The 21,085-nt window shown below is 37.8% G+C and overlaps 1 protein-coding gene across 2 annotated transcripts in view; it reads right to left on the reverse strand.

The window, feature by feature from the left end:
- The window catches only part of GNAS (GNAS complex locus), a 135,785-nt gene that overhangs the window by 32,929 nt on the left and 81,771 nt on the right, over positions 1 to 21,085 (reverse strand). For both annotated transcript variants that reach the window (XM_085241538.1, XM_085241539.1), the window contains exons 3-5: positions 16,936 to 16,990; positions 16,735 to 16,854; positions 3,360 to 3,457 (exon numbers count right to left, since the gene is read on the reverse strand). In XM_085241538.1, the coding sequence (XP_085097664.1) occupies positions 3,360 to 3,457; positions 16,735 to 16,854; positions 16,936 to 16,990 (273 nt within the window). The remainder of the gene's footprint in view (positions 1 to 3,359; positions 3,458 to 16,734; positions 16,855 to 16,935; positions 16,991 to 21,085) is intronic.

Genomic DNA, 21,085 nt, shown 5'->3' on the forward strand with positions numbered 1-21,085 from the left:
ATATAGCAAAGACAGCACTTCAAAATGTTCATGTTTGTTTATACTTGACAGAAGGCATAGATCTGACAAGCAGGTTTTGGCACACTGCAGTGGAAATGACTCTTAGATTCTTAATATTAAGTAATATACTCTGAATAAAATGAAATCCTGCACCTGCAGAAAAGAAATATGAAGGACAATTCATCACTTATTACCATTTGGAGTTTTCTGCATTCCAGACACTTCTGTGTTCTTCTGTTTATTATTAGTCAAGAGGAGTATCACATGGCAGCTTCAGTAAAAACATTTGTTCTCTTCTATACACATCTCCAAAACATGCAAGAGCAACAAATCTGGTCTCCTCTTAGATGTTGCTCCCTCCTCACAGTTAATATATATTCCCCCAGAGAGAAACTGGTGACAGCCTCCAAGAGCACACTGCTTTAGAAGCAGAATTGAAACTAATTACTTTGTAAGTTGAGCTAAGAAAAGGAAAACAGCCTCCTTTCCTTTCTCTCAAGACTGTACAATATGCCCAGGCAGGAAGTACAGTAAAGCTCATGACAAGCAGAGGCAGCTCTTCTTCAAAACGAATGAAGTTCCTCAGGAGTGACGTTTTCACTAAGCCAGTAAACTTGAGGATAAAGGGTGGGATACCAGAAGGGCTCTCCAACAGATGGGGCTACTGCTCAGGTCTCCCAGCTTTACACCCGTGATGGTCACAGCTGCAGTCAAGCAGCCAGGCTGGTATCGGTGGCTTCCTACAGTTTTCAGTGTGAGCCACTTCAGGTAGGACCTTGAGAGAGTAACAGAAGGTGCAGACAATGCTACTGCTGACTTCTTGTGGGGAAACACTGAAAAGCTGTAGCAAGGCATCATGAAGAACTGTAGTTACTGCTGAGGAACAGGTAAAAAATACCACTGCTAAACTCTTAATAACTATATCAGTATTACGGAGTTAGAACACATTATGTTGGGAATTATCTTCATTTCTACTTCTCTGCTGAAGGACAAGCAGCCAGAAGTGACATTTTTCCCCTGCTTTCATTTAAGAGAATTCCTGACTTAATCAACTTGTTCCCTCTGTTAAATGACTCTACAACAAGACAGGCTTTGCACTAAGAAATCACACTTCAAAATTAAATAAAAGAAATAAATGGATAAAATTACAAAGAGCAATAAAAAGAAACATTGTTTAGAGCTTTAAAATGGTTCTCCAGACTAAGAGTCCTTTAACATTTAACTAATCAACTTGTAATAGCAAGAAAGGATTTTCTGGAAGCTGACTGATTTTGAAAGAGAAAAGATATTTTTCGGTTTCCATGCTTTGCTTGTTTTAAATAAGCACCTTCATAAGTGGAAAATGCTGAGGACAAAGGACTCTGAAGGAGGTGACAAACTCCAACACTCCACTTTCTCTCTTACCTCCTATTAGCTCTAATGAAGGCAGTTTGCACATTCAAATTAAAAGCCTGCACTCGATAAATCTCAGCAACATTTCCTATTTTGCCTCTGCTGCATTTTCTAGACTGCACTCCCCAGGTTCATTTCAAAGTATCAATCACACCGGATTTTACTGGAAGCAATTTTTGTCAGGTCTCTTGAAAATTTAATGGGATAAAAACAAGCACAGAGTTTTAAAGCATTTTACCTCCAAGCAAACATTTTGCCATTACAACACTGTTCATAACAGAACATGCCAAATAAGAACACCACCAGTGCAAGACCAAAAGTGCCAGAATGGACACAAACTACCAACAAAAACAAAAAGAAAGGTCCTTCTGCTTCCTTCCAAGGAAGCAATGCCATACAGTTTACAACCAAACTGAATAAATACTAGGATTGTGACAGTTATTTAGAAGATGATAGCAATGGTATCTTAGGGAAAAAAAACCTGTCAGCAATGTACAGCATTTAATTTTGGTTCTATGGACCACGATGTAACATCCAATGTTCCACTAGATGGAGCAGGATGGTAAAACCATCCTAAAGGCCATTCTTCTCACTGACCCATGAAAGAGTCAGTGTCCAGCAATCAAAAATGGCAGCACATTCAGCTTTCTTCAGTACATTCAGGGAAGACCAAAATTTGATCTTCTAAAAATAGAGCAGCACAACAAAACCTTGGTGCTTAGCAATACTTCTCTTCCAGTGCCAGAAGATGACTGTGAAAAAAATACTAGCCAGAAACACTAAGAGATAACCAAACACTGACAGAAACAAAGCGATCTGTTTCCTTTTTCTGTCAGCTTTACACTATAAAGACAAAATTTAGTGGATAGTTGACAGAAAACAAAGATCTTGTAATATTTTTTCATTTAGTAGTAAATGAGCTTGCAAGGAGATCCATGCCAAATGATCAAACATTAGTCACCTAATGGAAAAGACATTGCTACACATCAAACAAATTCACACTAGAAACAATGGCAAAACTTCAAAGGGCTTTTGAAAGACCTGGAGCTGAGCAAGTCATAGAAAAATTATCTTCCTGGTATCTTCAAACAGAGCTAATTGTTGATTTACCTCTAAGGCTACCTACCCAAACAAAAAATGAACCTTACAAATTTTATTTCACCAAATGTTCTTTATGAGAGTCAGTAGCAGACAAACCACAGTCCTCCTTCATCATGAGAAATGAGGAAGCTTCTATTTCCTTGACCATTACAACTTATTTCCATATCTCCAAAAGAAACAGAGAGTAAGCTAATAGAGAACAGTCTTAACAATTTATTTTCTAAATTTAACTCCTGCAATTCTTGAGTTACATCATGAAAATATCAGGAATTGTCACAATTACCACAAACATATTGCAATTAAAAAATAAATCTGAACCATACTGTACTGCTGTATGTAGTAAATAATGACAAACGTAGCAGTCTCTCTCAGGACAATATTAATTACCACAGAGGTGGAAATAACAGAAAGGAATAGATCATTCTCAGATATGTGCACTAAGGTACACGAAGAGAAGTCTTGGTGACTGATCACAGGCCGTTGCCTATGAATGTTGCTGCCATTTTTGTTTTCAGATAAAGATACTGCATCAAAAGCAAAAGCTACATTGTACTTCCCAAGTCATTAAAATTTGCTGTAGGATCTAAAGTTGACTATTACGTGGTGTAAATGGGAAATCTGGTGCCAGCCTATGTCAAAGTACTGGCAAGGTTTTCAATGCAGACATTACTGTTGTACTGAACACCAGCTAGATAGATCTCTGGAAATGGAAATAGATTCCTGAATGGCTGATTAGCAGGAATTCACTGCATGACACCCAATCCTTATTTTCCAAAGTATGAAAAAGTAAGCATCAGGAAACCCAAAGGACTTTAAAACAAATTGTATCTCACAGTCAGTATATAGCAGAACAGAACAATACTTACTACTGTGCACAATCAATCAGCTGATATTCATTAGATCTCTCATAGCAGGCTTTCACACCATCGTCTTGCCAAAGTGTTTTTGTGTGTTCATAAAACTCCTGAAGGAGAAAAAATATTGTCAGAAAAAAAAAAAGGTTATACGTGAGGAGAATCAGCAATGGTAACATATCTTTACCACTTAAAAATGGGAACTGATAGCATTTTAACACACACAAAAAAACATTAAACAACTTGTAGATGACTGCAAGTTCCTTTGGCTTTCTTAGCTTCTTAGATTTAAAAAACTGCCTATCAGTCATTCTGACTAAGTCTAACTGTATTTTGAATCCTAGGAAGAAGGGTTAGCTTTTTATTAATGACAACTGTTGGCATTTTTAGTAATCCATATCATTTGTTAACAGTTGCTCTTTAGCTCCTGGCTCCACTGGATATTGCATTTCTTTGGCTGTCAACACTGCTTTCTTCTGCAGTGAAACGCTGTGTCTCAGTAATTCTAAAATAAGTGCAGAAAATGCTTGTTAGGTTTTACACTATTTTCTGTTTTCCAAGTTAGTGGGGCTCTCTGGGGACCACACAGACACTTGAGTGGCACTGCTTCTATCAGAAGATTTGTCCTTCGCAGAAAAAAACTGCAGGAAAAAAACATTGATACAAAGCTGCATTTTGATGGCACTAACCTTACAAATTATAAACTTAAAAATTAAAAACAAACTATAAATTTGATCATACTTTCTCTGCTACTGAATGCACACAAACAATAGTAAATGCACTCTATTATTAAAAAATAATCTCCCCAGTAATCTTTTCTTCAGTTTCTTTAAAGGACAGGAGAAAATTCATATATAGAATTAACGGAATCTTTTTGGTTTGTTCCATGCTTTTATGAACTGCTCAAGAACAAAAGGATCAGCTAAATTTCTTTCATATGTGCATAAATTTTTACTTGATTTCAAGTATCAAGAGACTGTAAAAATATGTGCTGTTAAAGGAATTAAAAGCGAAATCGAAATATTAATTCCTGTCCTCAGTTCTCCCACTTCGAAAATTACATTTATTGGATGCTTTGAAAGTTTCCTATTTTTCGGTAGTTTGGGAGGCCTTCAATCTTTGGCTGTATCACAGTATAATGAGGGAAATACCTTTCCTAAGCAAAAATCAGTAGGAAGAGAAAGTAAGGGAGAGGGAATTGTTTGGAATCTCACATATTTAAACCGAAGCCAATTTGAGCCCATCTGTATTTCAGGCTCGTTCTTACACACCCTTTACCAACGGCCAAGATCAGCAATCACTCTGAGCATTACTGCTGAGGTTGACATCAGAAAACAGGCACAAACGCAACACAAAAACGTTCAGATCTTATATTGGAGAGCTGAAATATCTGACAACCGCTCAACTTTAATGACCCAACAATCTGTAGGATACTCAGCCCTTGAACTGCCACAAAAATGAGGCTCGGAAGTCCTTATTTTCTTCTGTTTTTCACTACAGCTACGATATTCCAGAAGAGAGCTAGAATAAAGCAATTATTCCAAACAGCTTATCAACTCTGTCATAACTCATGAAAAAAAATATTTGGAGTAGTTTCTGCAATCAGACTCTTAAGCGGGATGAAAAGTAAATCCAGTTCCTGGTCCTACCATAAACACGTTGATAATAAAAAGTCTGGGATTTAGTTCAACAGAACTGTTATACAGTTCCACAAGGTCCTCCTTGTGCTGTAAGGACAGTTTTGAACTTCCCAAAAGAACGTGGATTACAATAATCAGTGTTTCTGCTTTGTTAGGCCACATCAGTAATAAAATCCTCAGTACTGCCTTTATGTCTGTCCTGCTAATCTGAGCTACAACCAGCAGCACTCAGGCAGTCCTTTGAATATGGCTGTTAACTGTCCATGTGGGCTGGGAAAAGAATTCAAGTCCACATTCTTTGAACTTAATATTGGCATTTCAAAACCAAGATCTACAGAACGTAACGGGCAACAGATTATAACAACAAGCAATACTGTTATTATTTTATTTCTAACTGAAGTACATGATTTGTGACAGCCAAGTAAGAGATGCCTTGTTAAGCAACCTTTTGTCTTTAGGCCTCACCGAAAATATCTTCACATAATTAGGGACTGCTGCTGACCTAACTTACACAGCTGCAGACGAGAAAACTCACCAATGAAAAGCTGGAACCAGACATACAGAGTTCAACTACGTACTTGTTATATAAAAGTTCTTGCTTTACACTTTTTATACTAGAATGAGTGATTTTGGAATCAGGACGCACTACCTAGTCACAAAAAACAAAACAAAAAACCCAACCAAACAAAAAAGACCCAAACCAGATTCCCTGCCCCCCTCCTTCACTCTCCCTCAAAAAGAAAAGTACACCTACACTAACCACAATTCTGAAATAATATTTAAGAAAAAGAATAACATAAGAAACCCTCAACATCCCATCTGAGTCATGGAATGTTGCCTAGGGGTACTCTCAGGGAAGATGAGCAAAACCACAAGATTTGTTAAGTATTTAGGTGGAAAAAGGCCTTCAGAGGCCACCAGAAAAATCAAGTGAGTAACAAGGTTTTGGGTGTTTTTTTTTTTTGAGTTAAGGAGGTCTAATTTGTATGAGTTCTCTAAAAATAATGAGTTAGGAAACAAATTAACCAAAAATTGCAGGCAAATTTCCTGAAAAGAAAGAACCAGAAAACTAGTCCTTACATGTCTGCTTCTTGTTTCCTCAACACTGATTCATTTGCTGGCACGTTCTAATACGGACTCTACAGCAACATCAACACAGGTTTCTTTTGCACTAATAATGGAACTCCTAATAAAACAGCTAAAATAAACAAGGAATACTAAATAGCATTTTGGTTTGAGACAATATTCCACAATAAATGGGATTTAAACATTAGGTTGAAAACAATCCACAGTCTTTGACAAGTATGGTCCTATTATCCATTCTTGCCCTGCATATATTTAAAACAACAACAAAAAAACACATTCAAGTTACGTTATTTACCATTTAAAAAATGCTGTAGTTACATAATACACACCCAAGATCCTGTTTAAACTATAGCTGAAGCTGTGTAAAGCAACAGAGTCAATACCAGCAACGGCAGACAGCATGGCATCACATGGCATCACTAACCAAAGTGAGAAGTGAATTCTTGCAAAGACTTTACACTGTTGGAAGTGCTAATATCACCCTAAAAGGGGAAGTGCCTTGGATAGAACACTTGGGGAAAGTTATGCTAACGTAACACAAATCTGAACAGCACAAGCAGGGCTTGAGATTGAATGTGTTCAAACCAGACAGCGGCACAGTTTGAATTCTGGGCACAAGCCCTAACTACCAGGTACAGAAAAGTCTGGGAAACCTTCCTTGCTCTTACTCAACTGAAGTGTGAAGGATGATGACTTGCTGATTGTAGGAAACCCTGCATCTTGCTACAGCTTAAATAACACCATAAAGCTTCAACATTTGTATGTGAAAAGAAATGTGCTTAAGAGTGAATGTTTTACTTAGTAGAGGACATCTTCTCCACCTTCTGAAAGTTTACCTGTACAGTGAATCAAAAGGTAACATTTGTGAACTGCCCACATTCATTTACAGGAATGCAATCAGACCTCTGGAGGGAAAAAAAAAATCAGTGGAAATTGTCTTGTAAAACAGATGCTTGGAAAACAGCACTTTGCTCCAGAAAGATCATACTAACACAGTCCTGATGTAGAAAAAGGGCAATGCACAGCCTGACCAAGTTAAAATCCTCCTTGTGTTAGAAAACTTCAATGAATTAAATAAATGGCAGCAGGTGATGAGTATTTTTTAAAAGTCAACCAGAGAAAGCGTTAAAGAACTCAAACATTGTAAGTATTTGGGGTTGTTAAAAAAAAAAAAAAAAAATCCTCAAGAGATAAACTCCAGGCCTGGGAAAAAATAAGGAACCACGATTCATTTTTGAGAGATATTCTAAAAGGATAAAATATTAGCAGAAAATGAAAGAGAAAAACTGGACATACTGTCTGCATGGTTTCATTCCCTCCAAATACATAAATCCTCAAGAGACTTTTAAAAAATGTTTATGAAGCAATGTTTTATAGACATTAGGATGTTGGCAGGGAAAAGTATTGGCACAGTAATTGCAACTGTGACACCACGTCCACAGGAACCTTAGCATGTATATGCAACGCTACCTTTTCTTTGTAAAATACAGGGTGGATCTGTCAGCAGAATAGCTTATTTACTGACTTCAGTAAAATCAATGCCAGTGAAAAAACCCTACCTACTAAAAGGTGTGTGCAACCATTACACAATATTGTGGTTAAAACTGGGATTCAGTTCCTGGGCAAAGTTCAGTGTCCCATGAAGTTACTCATTTCATAATAAGAGTTTTAAATATGTCATCCACTTAAAACCTTATGATTAAAGGTCAAACTAAATCAGCTTCAAAATGTAAAACTGTATCTTGGACGTTTGCTTTACTTTCAGGACAGCTGGGTTGCTCTCCATTCCCTAATGAACTGTATTAAAGTAACACAAGGGCAGCAAAGCGTGCTGCATTCCACTACAAACTGAACAGGTTGATTTTCTCCTTTCAGGATAGACAAACCCATAACAAATTGATTTGTTTTTCATTATTCATAGCTGAAAACAAGCAATTATGATTGACTGTAAGGCCACTCGGCCAAGGAAGCCAATGGTGTCCTGTCATTCTCCTTGTGTTTGGGCACGGGTTCTACAGTGTGTTAAAAATGCATCAAAGTGGACAGTTTAATAAGCCACTTATTTGAATAGGGAAACATCTGCATTCCTGCTGGTGTGAACAAGTGTTAATTATTGCTTGCTATTTTGGGGAAAATATGTCAATGATATCACAAAGGAAATGCATACCTACAAACAGTTGAAGATATTCTCCAGTTACTGGCACATGTCCAGAGCTGAATACAGAACTCTTTGGGAGGGGCCAGAGTACTCACCACTTCCCATAACCGAGTCAGAAATATTTTCAGCAAGGACTCAGTCTTATTATCAATAGTTTTTCGTGTTTAAAAAGAAGAATAAAGCTGAAATGTTTGGGGCTTTTGCTTAAGTAATTTTCACATTCCTCACAGAACCAAAAAAACCCGGGATGTGGCTAAAACCAACAGACAATGTGAAGAGAACTTTATTTAAGAAATTCCTGTCAAGTTTGAAGCTTCATCTTTTCCCTCAGTTAAGAGTTTCAAAGGCCACACTATTTGAGAAATGCATCAACGCACAGTTTTATACCCATTCTATACCAAAGTGCCTTTGGTTAAAAGGCCTCAATATTGCATCACCACAAACTGTTAACATGCCCTTTTATTTTTACTTACACTTTACTTACTTTACATACACCAGAAGTGTAATGTGATGAACACCACTAAGATATAATTCTTTCATAAATCCCCTATTCAAAATGCATCACTCTTCTTAGAGAGAAAGAACTCCTTCTGGCATGAGCACTGAGATGGAAGCTCAGCAGACATGAGCTCCCCATTTTGCCAAGATTTCTCTGTAATTTTGATTACACGTGGAAAGAAAGCAATTTGTTAATTAATTAAACCTACTGATAGCATGAAAGTCTTCTGTACCATCTCCGCTCTCTCTTGGGGCAGCAGAGAGCTGTGGCAGAGGCCATCCAACCAGGAGCTGTTTTTGCAGATCTCTGGCTAGGAAGGAAGGTTTAATAAAATTCTGAAACATCTCCTTTGAGCCTTAAATTAGAGTTTGGGAAATGTCTTTGATACTACATAATTTAGCTGCTTTTTATGTAATGAATATACGTGTTTACTTAAAGCAAATAGTTGAACCAAATAACCTTAACACCTTATGGAACTGCTGAGAAATGACGACACTTCACAGAATGAGGTGAGCATGGCACCACACTGCAACAGCCTCCAGGCTGGAAACTAAGAGTTTGCTTTTGCCAGACTTCCACCAACAGAAATAGGTAGTTAAGATAGTTCCTTCCTACTCTAAGTTAAGACAAATCCCAAGAAAAGATCACTAATTATCACACAATCTTTCTGAAGAATCAGCACCTGTGTTGGTGAAAGTGTCAGAGACTCCAAATACTGTCTATGTGAACACTGAAGACATATCTGAGGATAACAGAAGCATATCTTAAAAAAGTTATTAGCTCCTACCATATATTAATGTGCAATGAAACAAGCAAAACAAACACATGAAGAAACACGATTTTGTAAAAGTTCATGTTTTCACTTGTGTCAAAGACAGCAGTCATTTAACTCATGTAAGTGGAAATGCACGTGCATTACTACAGAGTACAACTATGTACTGTGTAGAACTTCTTGTGTAAGTTCTTAAGCTACACCCAGTATTTAGCATTTTTCCAGAAGGGTGCCGTAAGAACTACTGAAGTCATTTCAACAACCCTGACGTTCCAAGAGTGCTACACTGTATGATAGTTCAGCAATGTGCTTTAAAAGGATTACTATTTTTCCTTATATCCAACCTGAATTCCCCCTCCTTTATCTCATATTACAATCAAATTGAAATTAATTTCATTTAGTCATTTCTCCTGAATCCAAGAAAACACCTCTGGGAAGACAGAAATAAACAAAATATTTAGATCACAAGAAGGAAAAAGCTAATGTTACTCTCAGTTGGAGACGCTTTTATTGGCCCTACCAAAATGAAAAGGAAGAAAAGAAAACCTGGAAGGCTTCTTGTACTCTCCCAAAGGTAAGCTGAAAACCCTGACAACTTGCTGGTTTGCTGGAAGGTGGGACTCTACTGAAGACTCCACTGTAGTTTTGTTGTATGACCAAAATCACATCCACAGGGCAACGTGCACATTTACTATGGTGCCCAATCTTAATAGAGACCATAATTGTCAAGCCACAGCAACACCAAGCAGGCTCACAGGTGAAATTCTACTTCATCTACGCATACACCAATATTCTGTGATAGTATCTTACCGTGATTAAAACCAGAAAATGCTTAAGAATTTCTATATTAAATTTATGCCTATTTCCTGTTTAATTCAGCTGACAGCTCTTCTGTTTCAGCATAAATTGAATTAATCTGTTCTTGTTCCTCAAGACTGCTCTGAACAAAACAAAGATGATGTATCAAGAGAAATTAAGTCATTTCTCCAAATGAATTTCTAAATGTGAACGTACAAACCTACAAGTATGGTATGGTGGGAATTGACTCAATAAAACACAAATGTAGAAGAAAGGATTAGCATTTACTTTGAATGTTAATCAGATAAATTAATAATAAAGTAGAAGTGTTTTTGTTATTTTTATTTTCTATACAATAAAAATGACTACACTACAGAAGAGATCTGCAAATAATGTCATCTGGAAGTCCTGGATTGTAGATTCTCCAAATTGAGGAAATACTTAATAGATTTTAACTAAACTACATGAACACCTCAATCAAAACACAGCAGAATTCAATGCACGCTCCTTTAATTTTCCCAGTCAGTAACCTCATACTCAAAATGTGTTTTGGTTTGCAGCATGTTACAAACTGAAGCATAAGAAATAAAAGCATCCCCATTTTCAGTGCCATTAGAAATAGCTGCTAAAGGCAATGAAGTTCAGATTACTGAAGGAAAGAAGCGAGTTGTTTCTGCAGATGCTGCCACATTTAAGAACTGAATCAGGTGTAGCTGGAAGAACTGCAGCAAGCAAACCAAGACACCAACCACAAGGTTAATTATTAAAGCTGCTTTGCCCTTCCATTTCATCTCATTTCTGTTCACAGAAGTCAGAAGGGATACTTCTTTCTTTCTTTCAATATACAGGTACTCATCATTTAGGCTATCTTTAAAGTCAAGTACCAGAAAGAGCAAGTAAAGAATACTTCTGAGGATCTCCTATTATATCATTTTGCTGACGCTGTTTCTAATACTCTCCAATCCTTTTCATTAACAATGTATATTTGCATATCCACCTTTTCTAACACTTTTGCACCTCAGGACACTTAAATATATGTCCAGGATGTATTGTCAGTATTTTGTAAATGACAAGACATACAAGACACTAAAAAAAGCACACAAGACAAGTGAGGTGACTTGCTTCAAGTCATAAAACAAGTCTGGACGCTTTACTTGCTGGTAGCTACCAGAATTCCACAGAACGGTATGCAGACACCCAAGGTAAACAGGCTCCAGCCTCACTTCCCCAGTACAGCACAGCTACGCCCACCAGAGAAAGTGCTTTGCCTGCTTCCTCACCTGCGTGCCCGAATGCACAGAGCCCCATGAGAAATGTCTCCCATTAGAGGGAATGTGTTTGTCGTTACCTCATAAACTAGGTAATGCTGTCAAACCAGAAAAGCACTCTGCCTCTTCCATGATGCATTTTGATATGAATAACAAGATATCTATCATGATATGGATCGGGTTGGTTATCTGCAGGTTATCTGCAATTTAGCTTCCATAATTAAGGGAGGCTTTCGGCAGCAAACAGACCCAGTTCACATCTTTCATTCCTTAAACTGTATTTTCTTGTATTTTTTTTTTTGAAGACACTGCCATTAATGTTCCCACCTTCTCCTCTGTCCTGACTGCACATTAATGTAGGTGATACAATTTGTATCACTTCACTCCTACTGAACAGTGCATGGGAGTAAAGCAGCCCTCAAAAATTGATTCCGGGTAAAAATAACCTCCCCAGAATAGATGAGAGAAGGAGTAAGGATTGCTGGGGTTATTTTTAACCTGGAGCAGTTCAATGCTCTGATTTACTTGGGGGACCCGAGAAGGTTTTTCTGGTGCGAGGGAGAGTGGCACACAGTGGTGTGGCGGGAGAGGGCCGGGCTGGCTGTGGGCGGATGGGATGTGAGGCCAGCTTTGAGGCCGAGGCCGGCGTGTGGTAACACCAGGCCTCAAAGACACCACTCAGAAACCATAATAAAACCATTCAGCAGTGCTGGCAGTGGCAGATCCAAAATAACTACAATGGAGTAGTGTAATAAAAAATAAACAGGGACCAAAAAACCTGCAGACAATTTTGCCAACACCCTAAAAACTATCCCATCTCTTCTGTAGATCCATTTCCCCGGGTCTAGAGAAGCATACACCACAGCAGTGCCACACTTATTTCAGATTGCAATGGTGGATATTCTGAATCTACTGCCAATTGAAGTTACTACAGTATTTTCAGGAGATACATCTCCCACAACTGAGTCTACATTCATTAAGAAAAGCTGAACAGCATTTACAGCTGCCTATTTTGACTACCTTACGAAGAGACTTCATGAAGACCCAAAACAAATAGGTTTTGTTTGGCAGTTTGGTTCACACTGGTTGATCGTGGAAAGAAAAGTACTCATAGAACAAAAGCACTTCCTTTCCTCTTCTGAAAGTAATAACAAAAAGAAAGGGATGAGGAAAAAAGCCACTATTACAGCTGGCACTAGGGATGGAGAAAATATCCTAGCCACTGTCTGGTACGCAAAGCAGGAATACAAATACCACCTCCATAAGCCAGTCCATCCAGCATCACCCTATGCTTGAAAGAGGTGGACAGCTCATCAGAACTATCAAAAATACACATAAGGTTGATTTTTGATTTGGAAATATAGAAGCACAATTGCATTTTATCTGGAATGAGCTAAATAGTGACAACAGTGACAGAAAAGTCATTTCTAAGCCTCATCTATGATCATCTTCTGTTTTCATTTTCTGTCTAAACTAATAGAATAGCTGTAAAAATAGCCTGAAATATTGCTTTGTACAGTCTTAGCTCTTAAGCACCAAGTGGTACTCTGCTCACGTGGAAAATGGAAAACCAAAATTCAATCCTAGGTAGTGTGAGGAAACTACAAATGCAGTACTAAACTTGGGAAAGATTTCAAATGTATTGCTCAAGCAAACAATCTATTTGTTTCATTAGATAGTTTCATTGATGAGCAAAGATCATTTCATAATTTCTAAGCCATCTGCAATTTCTTCTTTTTTAAGATATTACTTATCATGGCACAATCTTAAAACACATGCCCAGTAGCAGTCATCACATGTGGGCATACAGATTCATACGAATGCATCAATACAGAAAAATTTCTGCCTCACTTCTAAGACTTTAACTAATGCACAATTACAGTCAGCTCAGTGATTAAAATTAAATCCTTCCACTATCTCAGCTGAGTTGGTTTGATTAACTTGGGAGGTTTTTTTTCAGTTTAACTTCCTTTTTCCTTGCTTAAACTAATCATGCTGGCCAGCGACAATTTAATCACATGATAAAAACTCAGCTTTAATAAAGGCAATGATGATGGTCCTACGTAAAAAGATAATCTTTCATTAAAAAAAATTGGCAGCATAGCATTTTAGAAAAAAGAGTTCTGCTTTCAGTACCTCTCCACAGAAAGCATGATCTCTCTCTTGTTCTCAGCGCTCTTTCAAAGCAACAAGGCTCAACATTTTTGGCAAGACTTAGTCCTTTCATGTCCTGTCATTTTAGCAAGGATACATTTCCTAATGATGCCAACAGAACACTACATACAATATTTATCAGTGCTATTCATATTAACAATAGATTACATGGATCTGATTAGCATTGCAATTTCTTACACTGGAGTTGCTAATTTTACTAGAGCAAAAAGGTTTTCCAGATTTTACCAGATCAGTCACCATGCTGAAGCTTCCTTAGATATAATACGTAACTAACATAAGGCTATTTCCACTTACAGAAAATGATACCTCTTCCAAAGTGCTGATCTAATATATATAATTAAAATGCAAGTTCAGTTTTTCTTGCATCAAAGAACTATAACCTACATTCTGACAATCTCAAAAATCAGATAAACACTAACTTACATAATCATCAAAGGTAAAAGGAGCCAACAATACTACTTCTAAACTAGTGGCTAATGTTTAAAATCTCAACCCTACAAACAGTTACCTATGAAATACTTCATAAAGTCTACAAAACTAGACATTAGTCAAGGTTAAGAATAGGCCTAAACTTTTGTAGGCTCAGGGCTTAAAAATTTAACTCAATACCTCTGCTCAGTGAAAGAAAACCCAGTTTTATTGGAGCACAGTTATTCCTCAACTTTCACGTTATCCAACACACTTCCAAAGACTCCTCAGTAGACTTGAAATTATTTATAGACCTGGTAAGTGTATATCTACTACTTTACACAGCAACACAGCACATAAAAGCACCAGACATCATCTAATCACAGAAGCCGATGACTTACGTTCCGAACCTCAGTCCACTTTGTTGTCTCTCCTATCCAAGGATCTCAGAATGCATTGCAAACGTAAAAGAACAGACAAGTGCAATAGTACTGAGCATTGCAGTTGCTAAAAAAAAAAACCAACAACTTTGTTTTATGAGAACCTCAGGCTATTACTAATTAGTGTAAATCAGCCCAATTCTATAAACAGATACAACCAGGCTGTTGACACACACTTCCCTAGTAGTAAATACTACCTACAAGAGGGCCTTCATTTGATTTGGAAGGGCTCACTGCTCTGCAAGCTACTGGAAATAAAAGATATTGACTATTTATTTTTATATTAAAAACAGCACTCAGAGTAAAAAGAGAACTTCCCTAGCTGTATCTAAACATTACTTTATGTTCTTAAAAAAAATTCTGAGGGCGAATTTGTTTGTTTTGGTTTTCCTTTGAAGAAACACATTAAAAATACTTCTGCTAAATGGAAGGAGCCCCAGCCAACACTGAATTGAAAACATATCCTGATTCAGACTGAAACTGAATAGGGAATCATGTCAGAACTCTTCGTTTGTCCTCAGTGCATATTTGATATGAATTAAATTAACACACATATCCAGCACATACCTGCCTGGCTTGCTCCCTTACTGCTATACAACTAGCTCTTTCAGGGAAAAGAAAAAAATAATCACTGTATTCCAACTGAACTGAAGAAAAAACTCTCTCTGAGATAGAGGAGACGAGGAAAAAAGTATTTCAGTAAGAGACAGGTCACAGAAACTTGTTACAGCACTGTAACAGACTGCAAACTGAACTATCATGAGACAATGGGCAGCAGGAGAGCTGAAGGCACCTGGCCAACACAAAAGCATGCAGGGTGAGTACAAAACTGCTGTTCTTTCCCTCAAATATTCTGCTAACACTGTCCTTAAAGTACAAAATTCTTTGTCCAACTGGCAGAAAGATCTTCAGTAAATTGACAAAACACTCCTGCAAATAAGACCGAGAACTATGAAACAGGTATCTTAGAAAAAATCTCAAAAAGCCTTAATTTCTTAAGGTAGAATCATAAAATGGCCCTAAAATGATTAATATTACATTCTATGTGCTACAGACTTCCCTCTCTCCATCCATCTTTCTGTGCTCATTGCTAATGCAACGCAACGCTCAGATTGCTAACAGCACATTACTTTAGCCTTGTGCACAAAGCAAGTTCCAAGTTGTTGTTTTCCTCTTTGTAATAAAGGCTGACTGAAGCAGCTAAGTTCCCAGAAACAGCAGCAGTTGCAAAAGGTAACTTGCTGGTTTCACGGACTAGCTTGTTCAATACTGTTTATAAATCAGTTACGAAAACCTTGCTGTGCTGCAAACTATCCCACATCTGTCTGCACTTGCACTTTCCTTTCAAGCACCTGAGACCAACTACTGCTGGAAACAGAACTGTGGTGTAAATGGATCCTGATTTTGATATATCATAATTTCTACCCTTATTGGAATATTACACTGAAAGTAATACATTCCTGTATCACTGCAAGTACAAGATATTTCCCAGCAATTAATAACATCTCAGTATTCAAGAGTTCAGTGAGTGCAAACTGTAGTTTCATGGGTTTCTTCTGTGTGCCTAGTTGAGACAGATACAATAGAAACTAATCACAGTGAGTAGGCACAAAGTTATATCACCAAACAAGTAATTATACTTTCTGCATTTACTCTGCTGGGATTTAGAATCATTAACTAGGACTGGCAAGGGCTGGGGCAAGGACATAGTTGTGTGGAACCTTTGCAGAAAGTCTGGCTGACACAGCTGTCAGAAAACACCTGAATCAGCAAGAAAACTCTACTATTTTTCCAGAAGAGAGAAATACAGTATCACTAAATGCCAGCTAATTATCAACTGGCTGCTGCACGCATTTTCCCTCTTTTTGGGCAGGGCAAATACCCAAACATCACTGCCCACACTACTCTTCTTAACTGTAGCTGCTCATTGCAATAGAGCATAAGAAAGGAGACAAGGACCCCTGCGTTCATAGACCTGAATACTCTTAACCATGCTGCTATACTTTAATTAGCGCTGACTCACAATACCTACAGTACTAATTCCCAAAGTCCAGTCCACTGTTTTTTGTAAATATTTACTACAGTGCAGTGAAAACCATTTGCAAAAAAGCATGACTGCAGCCAATGAGGATTTTTTACTTACCGGTGGGAAATCGAAGTCTATCTGGTTAGCTAAATTTAAGATGTAGTCGATTCGAAACTGGTTCTCTGAATTGGCTAGTTCAACTGGAGGTGCCAAGTTGCCCATTGCTGTCACTATTGTCTGCAGAAAAATAAAAAACATTGCAAAATGTGTCTACACACCTAACTTTGAATAGTTAACAATAATAGCTCGTATGCTTACCTCTATAGCTTCTTTAATATTGTTCTTAATATCCTGAATTTTCATTTTCTTTTCCCTGTAATTAAATACATTATTAGATTTATAGACCATAAAAGCAGAGCATCTCTTTGAAACAGAACATTAAAAATATTCTAGCAAAACTATATTGTTAACACTGAATAAATTTCCTCAGTACTGAATACTTTTGTAGAGAGATTCTGATCAAACACCTCAAATTTTCTCTACTTACACAGCGAACATCTGTTTGTTTCCAAAGGTGGACACTCAATTATGCTTAAATAAAAAATTACTGCTGTCTGACAGGAACCAAGACATTCTGCAAAATTAGCTGATCTTGATTCATTTTAATACAAAATACTAGAAATACCTGAAAGTTATTTAGAAAACATAAATTGGAAAGAAATAATAATAAAAAAGAGTAAATTACTATAAGTAGAAATAAATGAAAGGGGAGCAGAGCACAATGAGTTACACACACACACACACAGAACAAAAAAACAACATGAAAACGATGTCAGCAGAAAAAGCTAGAGCAGAAATCTCAACCTAACACAGACATTCAAACAGCTTGGGCATGAAGCCTACAATAAAGGACTAAAGTGAATACATACAATTTTCAACTACAAGCACAATGTAGGCTAGAAATCCAATTTGAATGCTGTATGTGAGCATTCACACTTAGGATTAACTGCAGGCAAATCAAAACGTGTAATAGGCTCAAGGAAACAAACTATTGCCTCTAATATATCTGTAAGGAGTTGTACTGCATGCCTTTTGCTATTCTGACAATAGCTGTTCTCAGTGCTAAATAGCACCATCAAAAGAAATGCCTGATCTCACGTTTGGTGCAGCCGGGCGTTCACCTCCTGGAGGTATGACTGGGATTGAGTTTGTAAACTGGAACTTCACATAAAGCACTGGGATGAAGCTGTTACAATATTCATTTCTTGCTATGCACATAACAATACTAAACATAACATTACTGCTTTGAGGTAAAGCAAATTAGCCAAGTTATTATTGAAACAGAACAAAAGACAACATCCCTGAATCATCTAACCGATCTTTTAATCTTCATCAAAATGTTCTACAAAACACTTGTGTTCCTAAATATTCATCATTTGTTTCTAAAATTACTTATTTTGAAAACTCACATTTTCCAGAACAGCATCTCGAAGGCTCCAAACTACAACACTATGCTTCTTTATTCTTTAAAAGGCAATGGCCACACTTCCAGTTTGCTGAGTACAGCTTCAAAATTTCAATTCACCTAAATAACTAACTACTCATGCTGTAAAAGCTTTCTATCACTTCTTCCTTTCTGTATTTATTCACAACCAACAAAACGAAACTGAAAGCATATTTGCTATCCAAGAGTGCAGAACAGCAGAACAAGAAGTACTGCTGGAGTAACGGGGCAGACGCAGCACTCCAAGAGTGGGGGGAATTTTGATTATCATATGAAAGATTAATTTAACTGCTGTGAAAGATCCATCACTGAAAACAACCACGTGCCAGCTGCATGCCAGGCTGCCTCATAGATGCAGGCTCACAGGATCCCAGCACACACACTGGGAAAGCACATCTGCAATGCAAGTCCTACAGACACAAAGCAAACAGCAGCACTCAATCGCCTCGCTCTGCGCCACTGGGCTCTACTGAACACATATGGATTGGCAGCAGACCTCCAACACAGAACAACGCGACTGTCCTCAAACGTCAGCTCCTAACAAACGTGCTCTCAAAGCACAAGGGCACCAAAGTTTGATGCAGAAAGGAAATGAAATGATCAGTGTTAGGAGTCAATTCCTGAGTCCACTAGAGATCCTGACCTACCTGGCAGACCACCTTACCCCCCACATTTGTACCTGAGAAGTACTGGTTTTGGCACTGCTGATGGGAGCGCCCAGATGCACTGAACAAAGGAAAAAAAACAGGAAAAAAAGAGGAGAAACTGAGAGTTTCCTCTTCTTCCTCCCCATCTTCAGTCTCTCCTAATGCCCCAGCACTGAAAGTGTTCATTCCACACACCAAGAATTACAGTAAGTGTGTTTCTTGGTTACTGCACACACAGCTGCAAAAAGCCACTTCATTTTTTTTTTTTTTAATAGGTTCCATTATTGAAAAAGAAAAAAAACCCACATAAATAATGCTATGACAGCAGGAAACATTTCTCGCTGATAGCGCAAGCAAAATGTCTGGCTTGACTTTGCCTCTAGTCTTCAGCTAAGGTCACGAACTCAATGAACACAGAATCCAAACTGCCCCATTGAGGTCAAAAGGACAACTGATATGCCCAGGGTGAAGCAAGGCACCAGTGTTTTTAAGGGACTACATAAAAAGTTACATTCAGTCATTTTGCTTTGTTTAGGAACAGGTATTTAGAAAGCCTCCTGATTTTTATATGAACTGCAGTTAAGATTTTTTTTCCCTAGAATTCTTGTGGCTAAATTTCTCAAAGTATCAGAGTTCCTGACTCTTCCACATCAGACCAAGAGATGCAGTATTTTTGTTACAGGTTCTTGTCAAACTTTCATATTTACACCTCTCCACAGATCCTGAGTTAGCAGCAGCACTGAAAGTGATAACGAACGTGGGGCGATGTAAGACCCAGCAATTAACAAACTGTTTGACAGCATCACCATCTTTACAACAGGAAAGAACACTCACAGTGCCTATTTCTGTGTCTGTTGCCATGGCCCTACAGCATGCCCGGTAAACAAGGACTCTTATTACACAGCAGTGAATGCACCATGTCATTTTGTGTTTGGTAATGTTTACTAAGCATAAATTTTCCATGACAATGGGGTATGTAATTCTTCTGAAGCTCAACGCGTTCCTCGATCGCTCATCCAACAGCTCACCTGCGCCTGGAACTCCCCTTTAAAAAAGGGCAATGGATGTCACCCAGTGGCTCAGGAAGTGTGGCTGGGGAACGCCAGCCACCATCTCGGCCATCCCCTGTGCTGCCAAAACTCTTTTGAGAAATCTCTGGCAGATTGCACCTCAAATTTACAAAAGTGATTGAACTTCATTTCCCTCAACCATGAAAGCTGAACCTTTGGAACAGATTCCTTCTTCTTCCCTGCTCCATGTACCAACACAGCAGCCAGCACGACAGCAGCTCTGCCTGCTTTCCCCGCCTCGCGAGCTCCCAGTGCTGTTCTGTATCTGTACATGACATGGGTTAATAAGGTCAAATTTTTAATCTCATTTAAAACTTTTGCTTAGGCTGTGTAGGGTAGGCCAAACAAAGCATTAGACTCTATTAGTTGAGGATTATAAGAAAAATCTCAAATCCTGCTGTTTTCAATATTTAAATGGGCCAAAGGAAAGCTGCACATAGCTTTCAGGAAAACAAATAAAGCCTATTTTAGGCACTATAAAAAAAAGATGACATTTCAATACAAGAAACATGAAATTAGAATGACATAAAAGGTCAGGGAAATCCAATATTCCTTGAAAACAAACTACGCTCAGGGAAGAGCAATCCCACCTGTGGCAGCAGCATAAGTCAGACTCCATCAAACCATATGCAATGAGCACACTGCCAAACAGATTATTAAGTTAAAAAAAAAAAAAAAAAAAAAAAGAACTAATTTAAATTTAATGCTCATTTCTGATTTACTTTCCAGAAAACACAACCAACCACAACTTGGAACTTGGAAAGTATATTTAATGTTTTAAAAGAACATCCTAGCAGGCCCAGATTCACCTTGCAAGTAGAAAAGGGGGAAAAAATGTACCACTGAAATGAATGGTTGAAGGAAACGTCACAGAATTCTGTTTTTAAAAAAGAAAACTTAGAGATCTTGTAACCCCCTTATGTCATTTTGGAAGAGAAGTTTGGATTCCTTTGATGGTTTGGGAAGGTTCAGGTGCTGCGTGCTCTGCTGGAAGTCTGACTGAACACGCAAATTTGTGAGAGGACTGAAAACAAAAGCACCAAGAACACCCCAGATCTGAACCAGAATGGAGGTACTGGTCACTATTTTAAGAGCAAAATGAGGTGATAGTTTTTTCCTACAAATACACGGTAAGGTAGCTTTAAAAAGAAGTTCCAAAGCTCGTAGAATACATAGTTTTTTATATATATAATTTTTTTTAATAAAATGTGAAAATGAAAAGACTGATCAAATAATAATGTTAAAAT

Source organism: Meleagris gallopavo, chromosome 22 (genome assembly GCF_905368555.1).
Source record: "Meleagris gallopavo chromosome 22, MGAL_WU_HG_1.1, whole genome shotgun sequence".
In the NCBI taxonomy this organism is placed as follows: domain Eukaryota; kingdom Metazoa; phylum Chordata; class Aves; order Galliformes; family Phasianidae; genus Meleagris; species Meleagris gallopavo.